Genomic DNA, 18,341 nt, shown 5'->3' with positions numbered 1-18,341 from the left:
TGAAATTCTGCCAGCGCAGCAGCTCCCGGACCTTTCGACGCCCAAGACCTCGACGAGTCGGGTGGGTAGAGTAAGCAGCAGCAGGTATCCTCCCTTGTCTCTACCTTCTGCCTCCCTTCTTCATCACCCTGCCCTGCATAGCCGGACCTCTGCGCTTGTCCTCTCCCAGACCCCTCCGGCCAGCAGCAATGCCCTTCCCGGACCTCTTTCCACCACCGCCATGAGCACCGCCTCTGGGCTTCTGCGCCCCCTTGCCCACCTTCGCCTTGATGGCAGCCGTGCTCTCCTCGTCGACATCCATCTCGCCATCGTCGTCGTCGTCATCATCACCCTTGCCCCTCTTGTTCGACCACTTGAGCTTGCCACGTAGGCCCTTCTTGGGCACATCCTTGCCCTTGAGCGCCGCGACATAGGCATTGACGCCACTCTCGCCCGCTGCTGCAGCACTGCCACCATCCACGTCCATCTCATCCGCGCCGCCGGCGGCCTTCTCCTCGCCAAGGATAAGCTTTCCGTCCAGGTCGACCTTGGCCTTGGTCTTCTGCTGCGCGCGAAGCTTGACGGGCTTCGTCGAGGAGATGTTTGCCAGCGCACGTCGGTCGAGCAGGTCGAGCGGCTCATCCTCGTCTTCGACGATGTAAGCACGACCCTTCTTCGTCTTCTTACCGCGGGGGGTTGGATCGTCGTCCTCCTCCGATGCGGAGCCTTCGTCCTCGCTGCTGCTGTATAGCGCCTTATCGAACTCGTTATCAAATGCACGCTTGCCCTTCCGGGACTCCTCGTCGTCGCTTTCCTCGCCAGCTTCCTTGGCGGCGTCCTTCTTTCTCTTGCTACGCTCCTTAGACTTGCGGATGTTGTTAACGAGCTTGCGGTCCTCCTCGGGACAGTGCTTGTTGACAATCTCGACGCCGAATCGTCGCACCAACCGTTCGATGATGTGCTTGACCTTAGCGCGGAAGTGGCCCTTGTGCTCATGGCTCCATACCATGAGGTTTGGAATCATACTTTCCAGCCGTGGCTCCACGAGTTCCCGCGGCAGGCTGATGATCACAACCTTGACGAAGCCCAGCACGCTCTTGACAATCTCACGGTTGTTCGACGTCAAGAACAGGTCCATAGTCTGTACCAGCTCGGAGAGCGTCTCTGTGCTCAGTGACTCGCGGAACTCGTACAGGATTCGACTGATGGCTGTGATTGTCGCGGAGATCATATGGGGTGTGCCACCGGCGAGACCTGCACTGACCATTGTGAAGAATTCTTCGATATTAGCGGCCACTGACGGAGCATCTTTGGGCATGCGCGGCACCTTGCTGTTGTCGATCGTGGCACCGTTGGCGGATACCATCTTCTGGCCGAGGAGCACCAGGAGCTCGAAGGCTGTTGATCTCGCACGCTCGTTCTGCTCTTTACAGCCAATGACCACCTCGGACAGAATGGAGGGAATGAAGTGCAGTGAATCATCGGGGATGAAAGGGACCATGGCGGCTATTGCAGCCATGCGCTCCCGACGGGCTGGCGCCGAGCATTTATCAGCGCTTGACAGGATCAAGGCCTGCAGCGCAGATTGGCGCTCTTGAAGGGCAACCTTGCCTGTCTCGGACTCGGCCAGGCGAGGAATCATCTTGTAGGCCTTCTTTTGCAGCTGCGCATCATCGCCTTTGAAGATCACCAACGTGGCAATCTCAAAAAGTGCGGCGAAACTCTCCCTTGGCAGATAGATGGACATGGTGATCACCAGGTCCATGAGGGTATGTGTGGTGGAGGGCATCTTGTCGCTCCCACTCTTTTTGGCGTCCTTGTTGCTATCCGCAGGCGCCTCCTCGAGGGCAGATGCCAACATCTTGCAGACACGGTCGAAGGTGTCCTTGAGCTCACCAGAGGGCGTGATGCTCAGGTAGGCGTTGATGGTCTGTAGGATGGATCCGCGTGAATGCGGCAGAGTTTGCCCGTAGACGTTGAACAACACAGCCAGAAAGTTCCCGGCAAAGCCTCCCAGATACTCAAGGTTCTTCTGTGCTTCAGCCTTGGTCACGCGGCTCTGCAGAATAAGGTCGTCTTCCTCCTCGATGGATGCGATGGCCCGGTTGGATTCGACCAACGCCTGCAGCGCCTTGCAGATGCTGAGGCGGAGTTCGACTTGCTGATAGAGGAGATTGGCAAGCATCTCCGCAAAGGACTGATCAAACGCGTCTCGGAGGTCGAGCGGCAAGTCGCAGTACCCAGGGAGAATCGACCAGACCTGGTGTACTAGGACCTCCCAGACCTTGACCTGCATCGTCTTCGGGCCGCTGTGGTCCAATACTCTTTGGAAAAACAGCTCGCTCAACGGCACAAGCTCTGACCTGAAGTGTGCAAGATTTGTGTTTGCGGTGTAGTCTCTGAGCAACGTCACCATCCAGGCTCTGCCGGGTTTGTCTTTGGTAGGCAGGACGACATTCAGCGGCAGAACGCCGAGAACCGCCTCTGGACCCATCGCCCTGACCGCCTTGCCGAGCACCTCATCCGCTTTGTCCTTGCTGGCGAAGGCGTCGCTGCCTCGCATGTCACCGATCGTCTTCGTTACATTCAGGAGGTAGGGATGTGCCCTCCATCGCAGGCAATCAAACATGGCTCCCACGACAGTGAATGTCTCCATCCAAGCACCCTGGTACTTGACGCTGAACAGACCCTCCACTACCTTGACAATCTTTTCCAGTGTCTTTTCATCATAGATCGAGGGCTCAAGTATGACCTGATTAGGTATGCAGTTTGCCAGGAACGAGACGAGACACTCGGATGACGAAACACGGATGTTCTCTGAGGGAGATTCGAGGAACTGGGACACCATTTCAAAGAGTTCTGGCAGCTTCATAAAAGTATCCTCTGGCTCCACTTGGGCGGAGACATCGTAACCCCTCGAGAGAATGGCTATCCACGCTGGGAGGAGCTGCGTGTCGTTGGAAGCTGGGCGCAGGTCCGAAATGATCTCGAGCAGTCTTGGCAGCTTCGCAGAGGCCACCTCATCTGCTACCATGCCCTCAAAGATCATCTCAAATATTTCAAAGATGGCCATCGTCATGTGCTCGTTTCCGGTCCTCGCTATGCTGATGAGCAGCTCGCAGAGCGACTCTATCTTCTTGCTCGGCCACCCACCGCTGCCTGCAGCAACTGCCTTGATGAGTTGGAGCGCGTGCATCATGTTCGGGTCGTGAACAGGATCAGTGGAGCGCTTTTCCTTTCGTGACTGGGTTGCATTCTCTGCCAATTCTGTCAGGCTTGCCATTGCCGCCTCGGCGCACATGTCTGCAGCGGGGTGATCGAGCGAAGGCGTCGGTGGAGGGTTCTTCAAAACTTTCTTGAGGGCCTCCTGGGCTCGCTTGCGAACCTTAGGCCGGGGGTCCAGGGACAGGTTCAGCAGGCCAGACACGGCACTCCGAGGGCCCATCTGCGTGACGGACAGGCCCCACGATGCTGAGTTCTGTGCGAGAAGAAGAGACTCGAGACATCCTATCGATGGTCGAAGAAGCGGCGCATCGGCCTCTGGTTGTGAAATGACGGGGGCGAGAAGCTGAAGAATTTGAGTAAATCGGGCACGGAGGAGGGGCTGTGGCGCGAAGGGGGTGACGACGTCCAGGAGGTATACGATGGCGATCGTCAGGTCTTTCTTGGACTGTCCAGAGGAGGATGTCTTGTCGAGAAGCGCCAACAAGGCAGCAAAGTATGCTGTGGGGGTCGGCTCGGACTTTTGTTCCTTGAGGGTTGCCTCGACTGCCTGCAAGATGACCGATGTCTGGAGAAGTACATGTTAGTTGGAGCGAATACACGAGGGCTACAGAAAAAAATCAAGGAGGGCAAACAACCTACCTGCTGTTGACTCTGCAGATTCGGCGACCGAATCTTGTCGAGCTTCTCTGTCAGACCTGGAGCAGACATCTTGACAGGCAAATTACAGCAACAATACTGTGTGTCTAGAGAGTTGTAGGTCACGATGCGCCAGGGAAACAGGCCCTTCAGCCAAACTTTTCGGTGGGGGTCCCATTATCGATAAGGCCTATGTACGTTGGGTGGCAGAACCTGCTTGAGAGGAGCCAGGGGTAACCCATCTGAGTTCCTCTACTACGCGAATTATGAACTGCTAGCACAACATGGTGTACTCACTAAAGCATTCCTTAATCGACATTGTTCAAAAGGGCTAAAATTCAGCAGCGGGCATATGTCTAAACTTTAGAGTATTGAGACCTGCTCACAATTGCCGTCTCCGTTTTCACTTGAATGAAGTATTCAGTCACACTGAGTGGGTGACGCTCTGACCGAGTCTGACTGGTAGAACCCACAGTAAGACCCACAATAATATTCTGCCACTACATATGGAAGGCGGTCAGTAATGAGAGCAGCTGGTCTGTGCTCACAGAGCCACAACTATATAATCCTGTCTTCCCTTCCTCTTTCTTCCCTCGTTTCTTTTCTTTTCTCTTTAGCTCTCTTTGCCTGTCAGTACCCCCCCCCCCCCCAAAAGAAGAAAAATAAAACCTGGGACATCATCACTAACAACCCCAAAGTTTGGCTTAGATCAAGTGTAGTATCTGTTCTTTTCAGTTTAATCTCTGAAAGCATTCTACGGAATGCAATCGTGATTATTCCAATTTTTGACCTTCGGAGGATGATCCTCTGGGCTTGCCCATGGTCAACCTCCACAGTGTCCTCTCTACCACACTGCCTGAGAGTGATGCGAACCCATTTGTTTTTTTCATTGCAATCGTGGGCTTGCCTGCGATGTGAGGAAGAAGTTTGCTCTGTTTATTATTGCTGTTGCCTGAGTTTGATTGTAGCATGTCAAGAATGCGGAAGAATCTTCAGCTACCCCTCATGAAGACGTTTCCCCAGATCGCGACCGCCAAGGTGAACACGAGGTACGCGTCATGCGTGTGCGTGGATGCTGCTAACACCCCGAATATTGCCCTTCGACAACCACCAAACATAACGACCTTGTTGAAATGATGCAAATTCGTCTATCACCTCGGAGCCTGCTCGTCAGCAAGACCACGCCGCCGCCACGATTCGCATGCCTTGCAACCCCATTTCTTACTTCCCTTTATTACGCTGAGAACTACCACGGTCTCAGGGCACAGCCTCCATAGAAAATTGAATGAACTGTGATCTCTCTTTTGAATCTTATTAGAAGAACAAAGCTTGTTGGCGAGAAAGGCTCAGGAGGCCCCAAGGTAGGCTCAACCGTTTATCTCAGCGACGAAACAGCCCACCGATATCAAAGACACCAACTTGAGGGCCAGACCCTTGCCCAACCTCCTGCGCCATCATCATCCTTCTGATCATCGTTCCATCCTGCCCACCGATTCCCCGTCCGTAGATCGTTTCCCCAAACATACGCAGCTGCATCGGGAACTTCTCATCGCGGTAATGAGCCAGGACGTCAGACTTCTCAATCTTCCTCCGCAGGCTGCTCCAGCCGCCGCCGCCACCGCCGAGCCGTTCGCATTCCCTCTCCTTCTCCGCGCTCCACCAGCTAGGCAGCACGCCGCGCTTAGCCTCCACCAGGCCCAGAAAACGCCGGAACCCGGGCATGGCATCCGTGACGCCGGGCGCGTACAACGAGTCCGCCTCGCGGACGCCTTCTAAACCGCACCTGTCGGCCATGCGCAGGCGGTACGTGTCGATGAGGAGCTTGTAGACATCCCGCTCTGGGCGGTTGTGGAGGTACGCGCCGCTGTCGATCTGCGTGAAAGGGTTCGGGATGTGCTTCTCCAGACCAGGGGCAGAGCGCGAGGACGTGCTGTTGTCACCGGCGCTGGCATCGACACGGGAGCGAGTCGTCTTGGGGGCGCAGGCCTTCTTATGGGCTTCCCAGTCTAAGAGGAGGCAGGTGTAGGAGCAGTAGAGGACGTTGCAACGCTCACAGGGACAAGGAATCGTAACGGTGATGTTGCACTTCTGGCAGGTGGAAGCAACCTTTCCCCCCTGCTCGCCGCTGGGTTTGATCGGAGTCGTGTCTGCCATGTTGAGTGTTTGGACGGCGGAGAAATGTTGTTGATCACAAAGAGAGAAGCTGGGGGAGAGCCGTTTCTCCCAAAGGGAAAAGAAGAGATTCAATGAGTCCAACTTGGGAAGTTCAATCACTTAAAGTCTCTCCTTTGTTTGTTTCTAGTTCCGCCAAACGCGTCAACATGCGACACGTATCTGCCCCTTCCCCCTCCATCTGCACTGCAGTCGTTCTTTTTGTGGAAGGCTGCATGCATGTATTCAACCTATCAAATGAGCTCTTGCAAAACCCCCCCATCTGGCTATCCAGGTTGCGGCTCTGTCCTCTCCCTCTTCTTTACCGCAGATATGATACCATATGGGACATGACATTCGGTTCCCTTTCTTCTCGACCTGCTATGCAACCGGTCTTCAGGGTAGCCGCCCCTATCAATTAACCCCGCAGTCATGTTCACCTATACGACGTTGCACCTGAAGGACCCTCGGTGGCTGGCCCCTGGGCCTACCCTGTCCTAGTCGGAGGATGTATATTATAGGTCCTGCCTGTCGTGCGAGCCTAAAATCCCATGCGGGGCTCTTTCTGAGAGGCGGACAATCAAGTACGAACGGCAGTGTTTGCACTTGGAGTAAGCTGATAATCCAGGAAAACCACCCGACATGGACCACCTGTAGGACAGAAGGTACAAACTGCACCCATGGGGAAATGTGTAAAATGTAGTACTGTTTGTATGTGTGTGCGCGCGCAGCTACCTACTGTACCGACAGCGGACAGCCTTACAAAACCTCACCCAGCGCAGGCCATGACATGACATAAATGAAAAAAGTACTTCGGAGACATCTTGTGACTCTCTCGCTCTCTTTCTCTCTTACTCTCTCTCTTTGTCTATGAACCTCAAGAAAATTCGTTATCCGCAACCGCCTCGATGTTACCCTTAATCTTGAGAAGGATGCTCGTCTTCCACTTATCCAGCTTGCTGATCTGGTCATAGGCGTACAGCTTGTCCGAGAACTTCTCCTGGTCGCCGTCCTCAATCGTCTGGACCAGGTCGACCAGCAGCTGGTGCTCCCTCTGCGCGGCAAAGGTCGGGTCCATATCGCGGTAGTGCTCGAGCGCCCGCTGCGTGAGGATCATGTCCTTGTTCGCGAGGTGGCAGAGACCTGCCTTGAAGAAGTATTCCTTGACGCTGTAGCGCATCAGGTTGTTGTTGATGGCACTTCCCGCCACCTTCTCGTAGATCTCGATGGACTTGCTGTAGTTTTCGTCCAGCGCGGAAATGTCGGCCACCTTGAGCCAGAGCTTGTTTGCGAGCCTATAGAGGGGATCGTAAGTCAGCAAATTATGTTTGCGGAAACAACCTGCATGAGGAGGCCGTCTGAAGAAGTGCAGGATGAACGTACGCAGCAGCACCATCCCCCTCGTACCACCCAGCAGCCATCTCATACGCCTCGCACGCACGTCTCGTGTCGCCCAGCTGGGTCTCAAACAGCTCGCCCAGGTTCTCCTTGTGCGAGGCAGCCCGCCGGAAATTGCCCTTGGTGCAGTACTGGTTGATGGAGAACTCGAGACACCGTGCGGCATCGTCGGGGCTGTCGTTGCGGTACGCCTTGAAGGCATCGACGTAGGTGTTGGCGGCATCGTCCAGCTCTTTCAGCTGGTCCCTCTGTATCTCAGCGGCTCTCTCGAAGGTCTGTCCCGCCTCGCGATCTGTTTTGCGTTTGAAAACGTTCAAGGTCAGACCAGCAGCTATATTGGGTGGGGGGCCTAATGACCCCGCGTGATAGGAAGAAGAAAAGAGGAAGGTGAAAGCGAGAAAGACGTACTCTGCTTCTGCATCTTGAAGGCGTTCGCAGCCTGGGAAAAGGTGTCGGCAGCATCCTGCCATTTGTCTTCACGCCCGCCAAAGAGCTTGAAGCCGCCCGAGGCTTTCGAAGCCAGGGCTTCGGCCTGTAGAGAAAAAGAAGAAATGCTGTCAGTACAACAGGGTCATCGTCAGGCCGATAGAGGAACACATCATACTTGTTTCACCAATGCGCGAGGGTCTTGAGCCATTGTCGCGTGGGTCTGTTCGGAAGGTTCAGTTAGGAATGCGGGGGAGGAGAGAGATTTCTCCTGCGTATGTCGCGGTGTAGGGGTTCCAAAGGTTGTGAAGGGATAGAGCTTTGATCTAGGAGGTGCTAGAGAAAGACGACAACAAGCACTGATGCTGGTGAAGTGGTAACTTGAAACGTGAGGTGAACGGTCGTTTCCGATCTTCAGCAGCCAGAGTTGCAGTTGAGGACCTGCGGCTGATGCTCTGATGCTATGACGCCGCGGCTTTGTGGCAGCCGGCTCCGCCTTGAAGTACAGTTACCTTGAAATCGCAGAGAGATTATCCCTGGCCGGGGGTACTCAGTACATGCTGAGCGAGCCCCTCGAAGCGCTAGCATGCGGGCTGGCTCGAGCCAATCGGCCGCGGTCCCTTCAACGTCAATCCATTCGCACGGCTGGACTGCGACCAACATCTCACATCACCTGTATATTCCGTACCCTGATTCAATTGAGGTGAAGAGGATCTTTTTCTTTTTTAAGGGAAACCCCAAAAGTTTTAAAGTAACTAAAAGCATTTCGAAATTCTCATCAGCAACCTCCCCGCCTTTTTTCCTATGAGAGGACAAGGTGACATTCATCTCCAGCAAGAAAGAAGCTTCATTCCGACCAAATGTCTTCAGCTCGCGCGCTCATAACCCGTGGTGTGCACCGTTCACGCCGTCAAAGCACACGAATCATCCCTTTCCGGCCGGATGCACCAACCTACTACATCTGCAGCCGCTGCATATCTCACTCATCCGGCTCATCATCGACTCCTGTCAAGCCTCCACCAGTAGAGACCACCCCCAAAAGCACTTCGTCACAACCAGATTTTCAAACAGTCTTTGACCGTCCCACCTGGTCCGTCGCATCCCTCCTGCCAACCCAGCAGCCCTCCCCGCAAGAAGGACCCATCACCCCTCAAACCCTGCACCACCTCCTCCGCCTCTCCTCTCTCCCGCCCCCCTCCAGCCCTCAGGAAGAGTCCTCCATGCTCCAGACCCTGCACACCCAGCTCCACTTCGTGCGAGATGTCCAGTCCGTCGACACCACAGGCATCGCACCCCTCCGCTCCATCCGGGACGAGACCTCGGCCGGGATCTCGGAAGCCACAGTGACCCTCGACAGTCTACGCGAGGTCCTAGGCCGCGAGAATGTGGTGGGCCATCGTCGACGACCAAGACGCGATCGGGAGGCCGAAAAGGTGCAGAGCGACGAGGAGATCTTGGTCGAGGCTGCCACGAGACGGAGGCGCGAGCGGGGTTATTACCTTGTCGACAAAGGAATGGCCAAAGGGGGTGAGTGAGAGGCGCCATGGTCTTGAGATGAGTGAGTCGGCAACACGAGATCTTGAGAACAGGCGGAACCCCCCGAGCTTCTTGCAAACACCAAGGCTCAGGGCCGCCCAGGCACTACAGGCAGATGATATAACCCATAGAGTATGCTCTTCGTCAAAGGGGACTTCATCTTCGTTCTACTGCGATACCCCTTTTTGCTATTGTATTGTTCTTTCTTTTGCGATTCAAATCTTGCTTCCCTGTTCTTTTGGTGGCATGGACCATGGAGGGATTTGGATGCTCACATCAGTCAAGCAGGGATCAAGCTCGAAATTCACAACATATTCAAGTCCCCATACATTGGCTCCGAGAATATGCATATAATTCAATCTTCTCTGATTAACCTATGAGAGGCTGTCAGTTCATGCTCTCTTTTGTCTCTTAAGAATGAGCCACCCTTTGTCTCTCTTTCTTTCACAACTCCTTGGCCTGGAGCTCACTCTGGACCGTATTCCACCTGTACCCTCCTATCTTCCTTATGACGGAGTCAATCGAGCATCTTAATTCCGTGCTGATGCCGTCTAAGCCATGTTGTTGGATGGCCCTGAGGGTAGAATAGACTACTCTGGATGTAAGAATGGGGGATGCAACCTATCAAAATGTCAAGTCGCCTGAACCTCTTCTTAATGATGATGTACTGATGTAAAATATACAGGGGAAAACGGGGAAAGGAATCATGGCGTGTTTTGTCGTCGTGCATCTGTGGACGTCGTTCCAAATTGGCTGCCAGTGTGCGGGGTTTTGTGATGCTGGTTCCGATTCGAGTTCGTCCACGTCACCTCACCAGTGGTGCGAGTTCCCAAGTTCTGGCTGAAGTTGCCGCGACCGACTCCACGAGAGTATCTGCCACCACGCTGTGGATGTCTATCCGTGTCGTTGTGGGTTGTCGATATGCTGTCTCCGCCATAAATGGGGTATCTGCAATGTCGGCCCTACATCGACATCTTGCCCATCTGGTCGGCCAGGCGCTTGTCAGTATTGTTGTCGCGGCCACCCCGACCGCCACCGCGAGAGTTCCTGCCACCACGTCGTGGCAGCGTGTTCTCCTTCTTTTCGATCGGCCCGGCCCTGGCCTGGCCTTGGTTCGGCCCTGGACTAACACCCTTGGCTGGTGCTGCAGGCACCTTCTGCTGCACAGCAACGGGGAGCTTGGGTTGCGGAGGAGGAGCCTTCAAATCATCCTTGAGGTCATCCCAGCCGATACGTCTGAGGATAGTCGGAACCAAAGAGGTATAGTGCACGTGAGCTCCGAGGATGTCGCTCACGTCGTGGTTCTCAACACCCCCGACACCTTGGATCTGCTGCAGGCCGGCGACGCCAAAGTGATAAGCGGTCTGCCGAGATGCAAAGGCGAGCATATAGTCGGTAGGCGAGTACACGTTGACAAGACGACCAGAGACAACGGCCTTCAGAGCACTCCAGGTACCGGCATCTCCCGCAATGGGCGCTCCCATGAGGACAACACTATCGACCATACCGTAGAGCCTGCGTTCCATCAGATGCGACAGGCACAGATAGATGGCACGAGCACCGAGCCCATATCCAATCAAGGTGACTCCTCGTTCGCCGTGAATGTGTCCTATCATGGCGTCCGAGAGGATCTGCTGAAGCTTCGAACACTTCGTAAGTGCCATGACCCAGGCATTGTCGACTATCTTGCTGACTCTCATCAGAGCACCTGGCCAGGTCTGCTGGCGCAGCATGGTCATGGCTAGACGCGGTCAGCTTCGATTCTCATGATTACTCGGACCTACTGCTTAGACTCACCAGGTTTTCCGCCCATCGCCTCCACCGACACAGGCCAGGCCTTACTCTTGAGAAGAGTATCGAGGGCAGCTCCAACTTTTTCCAGGACATCGACCTCCCAGCTGATCGCCAGGACCTCATTGTGATGCCCGAGGCACTTCCAGGGGGTGGTTATGTCGTCCTTGTCCATCAAAAAACCGCTGACACAGAAGACAAGCCGCATACGGCGGTCCTCTGGTGCGATAGCTTTGGGGTCTACAAGCTTAGACATGTCGGCCGAGTGTAACGGGATGATGGCCCCATCTTGGACGACCGAGGTCAGGCTCTCAAAGGTCAAGACGCGTGTACGGTTTGGGTTGACGCCAAAGAACATACCGACAGCCGTCTCACAGTCGCCAAGAGGACCCATCAAGTGGGCAACAGGCGTAGGAGGAAGGCTGAGGGTAGGCATGCCCTGGGCTGCCTCAATCATGCCAAGCCCGGCAGCGAGCAGGGTCTTTCCGACCTGGACCGGGTTGATAGAGGGGCGCCACTTCTTCTTGTGCTCTTTGGATGGTCTGGCTTCCTGGGCCTGCTGAGCCCCTTGAGCCTTGTGGGCGTCCTGAGCCACTTCTTCGGTCTTCTCGTTCTCGGCCTTCTTCTGGAGCTCTTCGGCCTGTTTCTTCTCCTCGAGCTCCCGCGCGGCGGCCTCCTCACACAAGGTCTTGTAAATCTTGCCAAGGCCGCCAGCGACGCGGTTCTCCTCCTCGATGAGCACCCACGCGGGGATGTGAAGGGATGACGCGAGGTATAACAAATACAGGCGAGAGTACGAGATGTAATGCTCGGTGGAAAGAGTCATGAGAATGATGGCGTGGGTGAGCAGACGTCTCTTGTCGACCGTCAAGCTGTGCAGAGTCGTCTCGACGGGCTGGAAACGGCGAATCATGTTCATGTCAACCGGGTAGGCGATACCTTTGTCCTTGTCTCCTGCGGCTATGTTAGCACTTGGGGGAAGAGAGAATGTTGGTCTTGAAGGAGAAAAAGGCCGGGGGGAAAGGGGGGGGGGGGGGTTAGGCCACAGGATTGGGAACGCTGGTATGGAACCTTCTCACCTTGCTGTTTGTTTCTACCGGCAGAAGCGGCTGCAGCTCCTCCTCCACGAGGACCTCCCTGGCCTTGACGGGAAGGTCCAGCATAGGCAGCAGGCTGGCCAGGGACAATCAGATCATTAAGGCGCTTATTGAAGGTATTCCTCCATTTGTTGAAGTATTGTGTAGCCTCTTCCTTCAAGACGCTCATGGAGGAGGCTTCAGGGTTGACGCTCTTGGCGTCAATCTTGGGGATGAAGCGAGGCTTGGCCTCCTGGTCATCGCCTTGCTCCTGGGAGGAGGATGAGGGCTTCTTGTGGTTACCGTCTTTGGAGTTGGCATTGATGGTGGGAGTGGGTTTGCCAGTGTCAGCAACCTGCTTGGCCATCTGTGCAGCAACAACGGGGGCATAGTCCCAGATCTTGACACGGTTCACCTGGGCGATGGGGTGGTCCAGGAACCTGAAGGGCTTGCTGAGGTGTTCCTCAATCCTAGCCATGATGCCATCGTTTAGCTTGGAGAATTCAATGCGCTCGGGTAGGGTGAGGATGAGGCTGATGTCAACCTCCCTCTTGATGGGCTGGGGGCGTGGCTTTGGCATCTCCTCATCACCATCACCTTCAGCCTCAGTACCAGGTTGGTTTTTGGTTGTTGAGTTGGCGTCTGTCCCAGCTTCAGAGCCCTCGTAACAGCTAGAGTCCAGCTCAAAGTTTGTTTGCTCAGCGGTGGTGGTGCTATTGTGGCTGTTGTGATCTTTGGTGGTAGTAGTGCGGTCTGCAACAGGAGGTTCAGGTTGCTCAGGTCCTCCCATGCCCTTGGGGCCTTTGGGAGAAGTTGGGTCGGCCATGTTTGCAGCCTGGCTAGGGGGACACAATGTTATTGGCGTTGACTGTACTGTTCGTGCCTTCCCTGGACGTTTCAGCAAGATGAAGATGGTCAATTGAGGAAGGAGTGGATGCAATAAGTAGGATGGTGCGAATGAAGCCAAGTGTTGATGGCCCCTCGTCTTGCCTGTCTGCTGCTTCTGCTGCTGCCGTCGCTGCTGTCTTTTGTGTGTGGCTCATCAACAGAGGCTTGAGCTGGAGTTGGGCTACAAGCTCAAGTCGCGTTCTGTGTGATGTCCAGCAGCAATGATAGTGTTGTGTTGTCAACAACTCGTTTGCAGCAGGTTGCAAGTTAGGCCTCCTACTCAGTCAACAGAAGCCCACACTCGAATATGCGCTCCCAGCGTATTCACAGCAAGTGAATCACCACTTCGCCACCTTCTGCCAGAGGTTTGTTTGCCATTGATATGACCTTGTCATCACAATCAACATTTATTCGTGTCAGTACCCGTTGCAAAGGTTTCGCAGTGAACCCGTTGGAACAACCTCTTCACACCTTTCGGGTCACACAAAAGCTGCCGGCAGTCGACCTGCAGCTCATGCACCCAACCTCGTCCAGCATCCCAGCCCTGCCAAGCAGCTTCCTTACCAGCTTGATGGGAGGACCAAGTTTGGGAACATAATGCCAGCACACAGCCTGAGACATGTTGCTGCAGTGTCATTGTTTCTCTATCAAGGTGGCTAAGGGCCTAAGGCAAGATCAGCTCTCAAATGCCCAGGTACAGGGAGTGTCACATGCAGCACATGCGGTGATACTGCTTTGTAAATCGTTTAAGGGCTGTCAGTGGTACTTGTATGACTCGAGGCCTGCTTTATTCCAAAATTGAGAACATATCACTCCTAACCCTGCCTTGACACAAACCAGCTCGGGTGGTTTTGCTTTGTAAATACGACTCTTAGTTCCCGTGGAGGGGAGAGAGTTCCTCTATGAGATGGTGCTGGCTACAAGAGGACAAATAATTTTTTGGCTCAATACAATTTAAGGAAAACCATGGTATGGCTGGTAGATGTGATGGGAATCAGCTGTGTGGCCGCGAGGCAGCCTTTCCCTTGGAACAGGTCCTTAACACAAGCCCATGTATGCCATTTGCCAACTACACAAAGCCTCCGATGCACAGCACACATAAAACTACCACACTCTCATCTCAGCAATTCAATATCTCTCCTGATGAGCCTCCTTGTGCCTTTATTGGACGTCAACACCCCTGACCCACACAGTTCACCTTTCAAATCTGAACTAATGCATCCCCCACAGGATCTGGCAGCCCATCGATGATCCATGATCTGCGTGCAGTGCCTTGTAGGGCTGATACTACATTGACGAGGTGCAGGGGGCCGCGATCTTTCCATACCAGACTGCAATCTCCCTTTCCCACCCTTCTCCTACTCTTTGAAGGCCCCTTGTTGCAAGTCAAGATTCCTTTTCCGAGGAACAGGGAAGCTGGTTGCTGTCAAGCTACAGGCTCCCGTGGCTCCGGTCTTTTGAGAGGTTGCACAGAGTTGCTTCGGGTCGTTACACAATGGGGGTAGATCCACAGAAACACATTATCTACCTAAGTCAAGTACTTAGTAGGTAACAGACCTTCGTCTAACTCACCACCAAGCCATCAAGCCACTTGAACACTCAGCCAGAGTGACATGCTGCAACCCAGCTTGTATTGCAAAGAAAGAAAGAAGGACAGTCTCGTGTACAGGTCGCTATTCTCGTCAAACCCTCCTTGATCAAACGCCCAAAACCAAAACCCCAGGTACGCCTTGCCATAACCAGACTGTAATCCCTCCGACCAATCTTATGTATGTTTCTTCAATTGTTAATCTCCAACTATGCACAACACCCACCAGTGGGTTTCTCTACAGCCTGATGTGTGCCCCGATACCCCTCCCGATAAACCAAACCCTCTCCCTCCATTCGCCGATCCTCACACCCACCGTTGCCACGGCATCGAGCTTCAGTTCGCCGCCCAGCGCCTTGCGGACTTTATCTCGCCCAATGCTGCCAACGGACCAATCGACGGGAAGTTTGGGAGTCTGCGACAGACCAGGTTTTGCTGCGAACGGCAGGTCGTGGATGATTCTGCCTACCGGTTCGGTATGATTGTAGTAGGCTGTTGCATTGATATGTTCAAGATATATGGTGTTGTAGCGCAAGGGAGAAGCAAGAGTGAACTGTGCAGAGGATGAAAGTAGGTGGAAGGTCGCCTCACGGATAAAGTGGGTTCTGCGATCTGGCTTGGCGTCCGGATCATCATTGTCGTCGTCGTCGTCACCAGGCAGGGCGAGATGAGGTGTAGGGATGGTGATGTTGAAATGTGACAGGGCTTCGCCGATGAGGGGTTGGCCAGGGATGCTGTTACGGTGGGCGCGGACAGACAGAGTTGTGTTGAAACCCGAAAGATACTGAGATAGCAATTCCCTCGCGATGACCTTCCCGCTCTCACCACCCATGGATGGCTGCCACCTTGCCTGGGCAACAAGGAACGGGTTGTGACCTGTCTGGATATCCAGGTTTTCGGCTGTAATCTCGCCAATGACTGATCCGTTGCAAAGAATGTGAGCAGTCACGTAGGGGATGCTCGCGGTATAGGATGTCGGGTTCGTAACGTTAACCAATGCTTCTAGTCGTAGCGATTCAGGTGTAGTCTCCAGGATCTTGATGTTCCCAACTCTGGGAGCGAGTTGGTCGAAGGGATTGCCATTTGAGGGTCCTCCCTTGCGTATAACTGTTCGGAAGACATCAGAACATGGCCCCCGTCAAAATACCTCGGGAAAGGAAAACCGCTGGGCCCTGAGAGGCCGCATAGCTGTTCGAGGATACTAACATCACCAAAGAGAAGACGGACGTTTTACTGGTATTCTCCCCTCGGCGGGGATATCCTTGAGAACTAGGTCTCCCAGGACAGTCTCGACCTGGACGTCCACTGAGGCCTTGATATCCAGCTGAATCGTCTTGCCTTGGAAGATGAGACGCTGGATGACATCTGTCAATACGTCTCCGTCTGTGACATTCAATGGAGCATTGTCGATACGCGATTGGATCTCGAGCTCTGGACCGCCGTCGCTGCCGGACTCGATCCTGGTTGAATTTGCTGGCTGCCACTTGCGCACATCAAGAACGCCAAGCTTCTGATCTTGGAAGAACACATCGGCTGCCGCACGGATATGTGTCACATTGATACCAAAGTTCATCTCCTTAGGCAGACCGGCCAGGACCTGAATGGTTCCCGACACCTTTGGGCTCGCACCAGGGTCGTCCGGCTCGGCCAAGGGATCCGGGAGGCTGAAGTGCGTGTCCGTGAGGGAGAATTTTCGTATCAGGTTATCAAAGCTGCGCCCAGGAAACGGCACAGGCACCACGACCTGAGACATAATCTCGTTGAGCCATTCCGGTGTGCCCACTGCTGGGTGACTCTTTCCCCGCACAAAGACATTGGGTGTCTGGCCTCCGAGGTATTGCTTGAGAATACGATCCAAGGGAGTGTTTTCAGAGTCGGGGCACACCCGCGTCAGCGAGTCTGGAAGTTCCCTAACCACCCCGTGGACGTTTGCGACGACGCGTGACCGAGGCCTGATATCCACAGGATCCGTCAAGGCCTCCGCAACTAGGATATAGGGGTCGTGCAGGCCACAGTTTGGCACAAGAATCTCAAACGCTAGCGGTGGTATGTCCAACTCGACAGGCCATTTGTTGAACGCGTTGATGGATACCTCGGCTCCCACGGTGTGATTGTCGATGTCTCGGAAGAACACCTTAGTGATGTTGTACGGAGGGAGACCTCCGCCTCCACCACCACCGCCACCAGGCAATTTGTTCGCTACACAAAACGCATCAGCCAGCGGTTCACGGACGGAACAGACAATGCAAGGGGACGGAGATACGGGATACATGTAACAGTGTAATGATTTGATGATTCAGAAAATTGCCTTCTGGCCAAAATACAGAGACGCGAAAGACTTGTAGAGAGATTGACCTTCAAATGTCAGAGACTCGGACACGGTGTGCGTGCCGAGAGGGATGATGCCCGTCTTGAGTTGGATGTCGGCCTTGCCCAGGAACCGAACCCTGTTCATCCTGCCCTCCAGCCACTCGTTCGCAAGCGTGCGAATGCCCTCTGCCTGACCCGGGACGAGATCGGCCACCATGTCGATCGCAGTGTTCTGGCCGTTGATCTTGAGGTTGATGGGCGGTATGTTGGCACTGCCAAGCATGATGTTGTCATACTCGGGCAGGTAGACATTAACGCTCGTCGCCTCAGTTCCCAACTCCCGGACGAACCAAGTCGCAACGCTTCCAACTCTTCTTACGTGGTCGCTCTTGACCTTAGACCCATCCAGCCTAAAATTTGCTTGTATGCGAGCGCGCACGCCATCCGTGGTGATCGACTCGAGGGAGAGGTTGGTCGGCTCGAGGACGGCAGCCTCTTTGGCGTACTCCTCGATCGCTGCAGGTACGACGAATGCGACGACGATGATTGCGATGGAGAGTATGCCGAGAAGGATCATAGCTATGATGGAGGGCCATCTCCGTCTTGGTGCCTTCTTGATGAATCTGTTACTACGATGTGACGAAACAGACGCGCCGTCGCCACGGTCCTGTTGCCCATGGTCAATGCCATCGTAACCCAGGGTGTCACTGCTCGAAAGTAGTGGTGTCGACTCGTTGCCAGGCTCTACCCGGCGGTCACGCTCGCCATCCTCTACTCCCAGCAGGGGAGATCTCTCTGGGTCCGACATCCTGATGTTCTTCTTTGAAGTGCCGGCTGATCCCCGTGTCGGACACGGATCGAAGTGGAATCGAGAGAGTGGATACTGGGGTCTATGACATGACGGGTGCCGGCCGTCCTGTTCTCAATGGAGGGTTGAATAGACTGTGCCGAGTTTGTATTAGAATGAAGAGAAAATTGCCCAGGAAATTGAAATTGAAGAACAGAAGAACAATAAGCTGCGATCTTAAGGGCGATACTAAAGATGAAGCTGGTATTGGGAAGGGAAACGTTAGGAGGTTGGAGAGTGTTTGGGGAGGAAGAGAGTATAGTCAGCCCTGCCTTGACACGCTGACGCCCTGGCTGACTTGTCCAGGTAGATTGTGGAGAGGGTGGGCTCAGGTGGTAGCCCACCCAGTGACGCAGGCGTGGCAGAGCCCCAGCCAGGTTAGCCTACTGTGACCAGGGCCTTACCCAATTGGATGGTGTCTCACTGTGGCTCCACACCCAAAACCACAAGGATACCGATGATTCTCAGGAACCAGAACAAGCCTCCTCCT

General features: G+C 54.4%; 6 protein-coding genes across 6 annotated transcripts; 1 reads left to right on the top strand and 5 right to left on the bottom strand.

The window, feature by feature from the left end:
* Positions 1-100: 100 nt before the first annotated feature.
* On the bottom strand, positions 101-3,912 carry M406DRAFT_255780 (NUC173-domain-containing protein; the record flags this gene model as incomplete). The annotated part of the gene is made up of 2 exons (XM_040917055.1): positions 101-3,769; positions 3,844-3,912. 2 exons carry the CDS (start codon positions 3,910-3,912, stop codon positions 101-103), a joined length of 3,738 nt encoding a protein of 1,245 aa, XP_040776975.1.
* A 1,371-nt stretch (positions 3,913-5,283) lies between these two features.
* On the bottom strand, positions 5,284-5,895 carry M406DRAFT_223444 (uncharacterized protein; the record flags this gene model as incomplete). The annotated part of the gene is made up of 1 exon (XM_040915652.1): positions 5,284-5,895. A coding segment is annotated over one exon (612 nt), but the record flags the coding sequence as incomplete, so codon positions are not given.
* A 596-nt stretch (positions 5,896-6,491) lies between these two features.
* On the bottom strand, positions 6,492-8,041 carry M406DRAFT_322202 (TPR-like protein). The gene is made up of 4 exons (XM_040919612.1): positions 7,994-8,041; positions 7,798-7,921; positions 7,375-7,681; positions 6,492-7,286 (listed from the first exon to the last, which is right to left on the bottom strand). The coding sequence occupies exons 1-4, from the start codon at positions 8,024-8,026 to the stop codon at positions 6,869-6,871; spliced, it is 882 nt and encodes a 293-aa protein (XP_040776973.1). The 5' UTR covers positions 8,027-8,041; the 3' UTR covers positions 6,492-6,868.
* An 838-nt stretch (positions 8,042-8,879) lies between these two features.
* On the top strand, positions 8,880-9,329 carry M406DRAFT_243751 (uncharacterized protein; the record flags this gene model as incomplete). The annotated part of the gene is made up of 1 exon (XM_040916228.1): positions 8,880-9,329. A coding segment is annotated over one exon (450 nt), but the record flags the coding sequence as incomplete, so codon positions are not given.
* Positions 9,330-10,556: 1,227 nt separating this feature from the next.
* On the bottom strand, positions 10,557-12,399 carry M406DRAFT_227672 (DUF726-domain-containing protein; the record flags this gene model as incomplete). The annotated part of the gene is made up of 4 exons (XM_040915779.1): positions 10,557-11,092; positions 11,149-11,709; positions 11,824-12,081; positions 12,270-12,399. Coding segments are annotated over 4 exons (1,485 nt in total), but the record flags the coding sequence as incomplete, so codon positions are not given.
* Positions 12,400-14,932: 2,533 nt separating this feature from the next.
* M406DRAFT_97430 (uncharacterized protein) lies at positions 14,933-17,812 on the bottom strand (the record flags this gene model as incomplete). Its single annotated transcript, XM_040926365.1, has 4 exons — positions 14,933-15,801; positions 15,922-16,860; positions 17,050-17,617; positions 17,651-17,812. The coding sequence occupies 4 exons, from the start codon at positions 17,810-17,812 to the stop codon at positions 14,933-14,935; spliced, it is 2,538 nt and encodes an 845-aa protein (XP_040776970.1).
* Positions 17,813-18,341: the final 529 nt, after the last annotated feature.

The sequence above is a fragment of the Cryphonectria parasitica genome (assembly GCF_011745365.1).
Source record: "Cryphonectria parasitica EP155 unplaced genomic scaffold M406scaffold_4, whole genome shotgun sequence".
In the NCBI taxonomy this organism is placed as follows: domain Eukaryota; kingdom Fungi; phylum Ascomycota; class Sordariomycetes; order Diaporthales; family Cryphonectriaceae; genus Cryphonectria; species Cryphonectria parasitica.
Note: the sequence above shows the minus strand (reverse complement) of the source record. Positions and strands in the feature narration are given on the sequence as shown.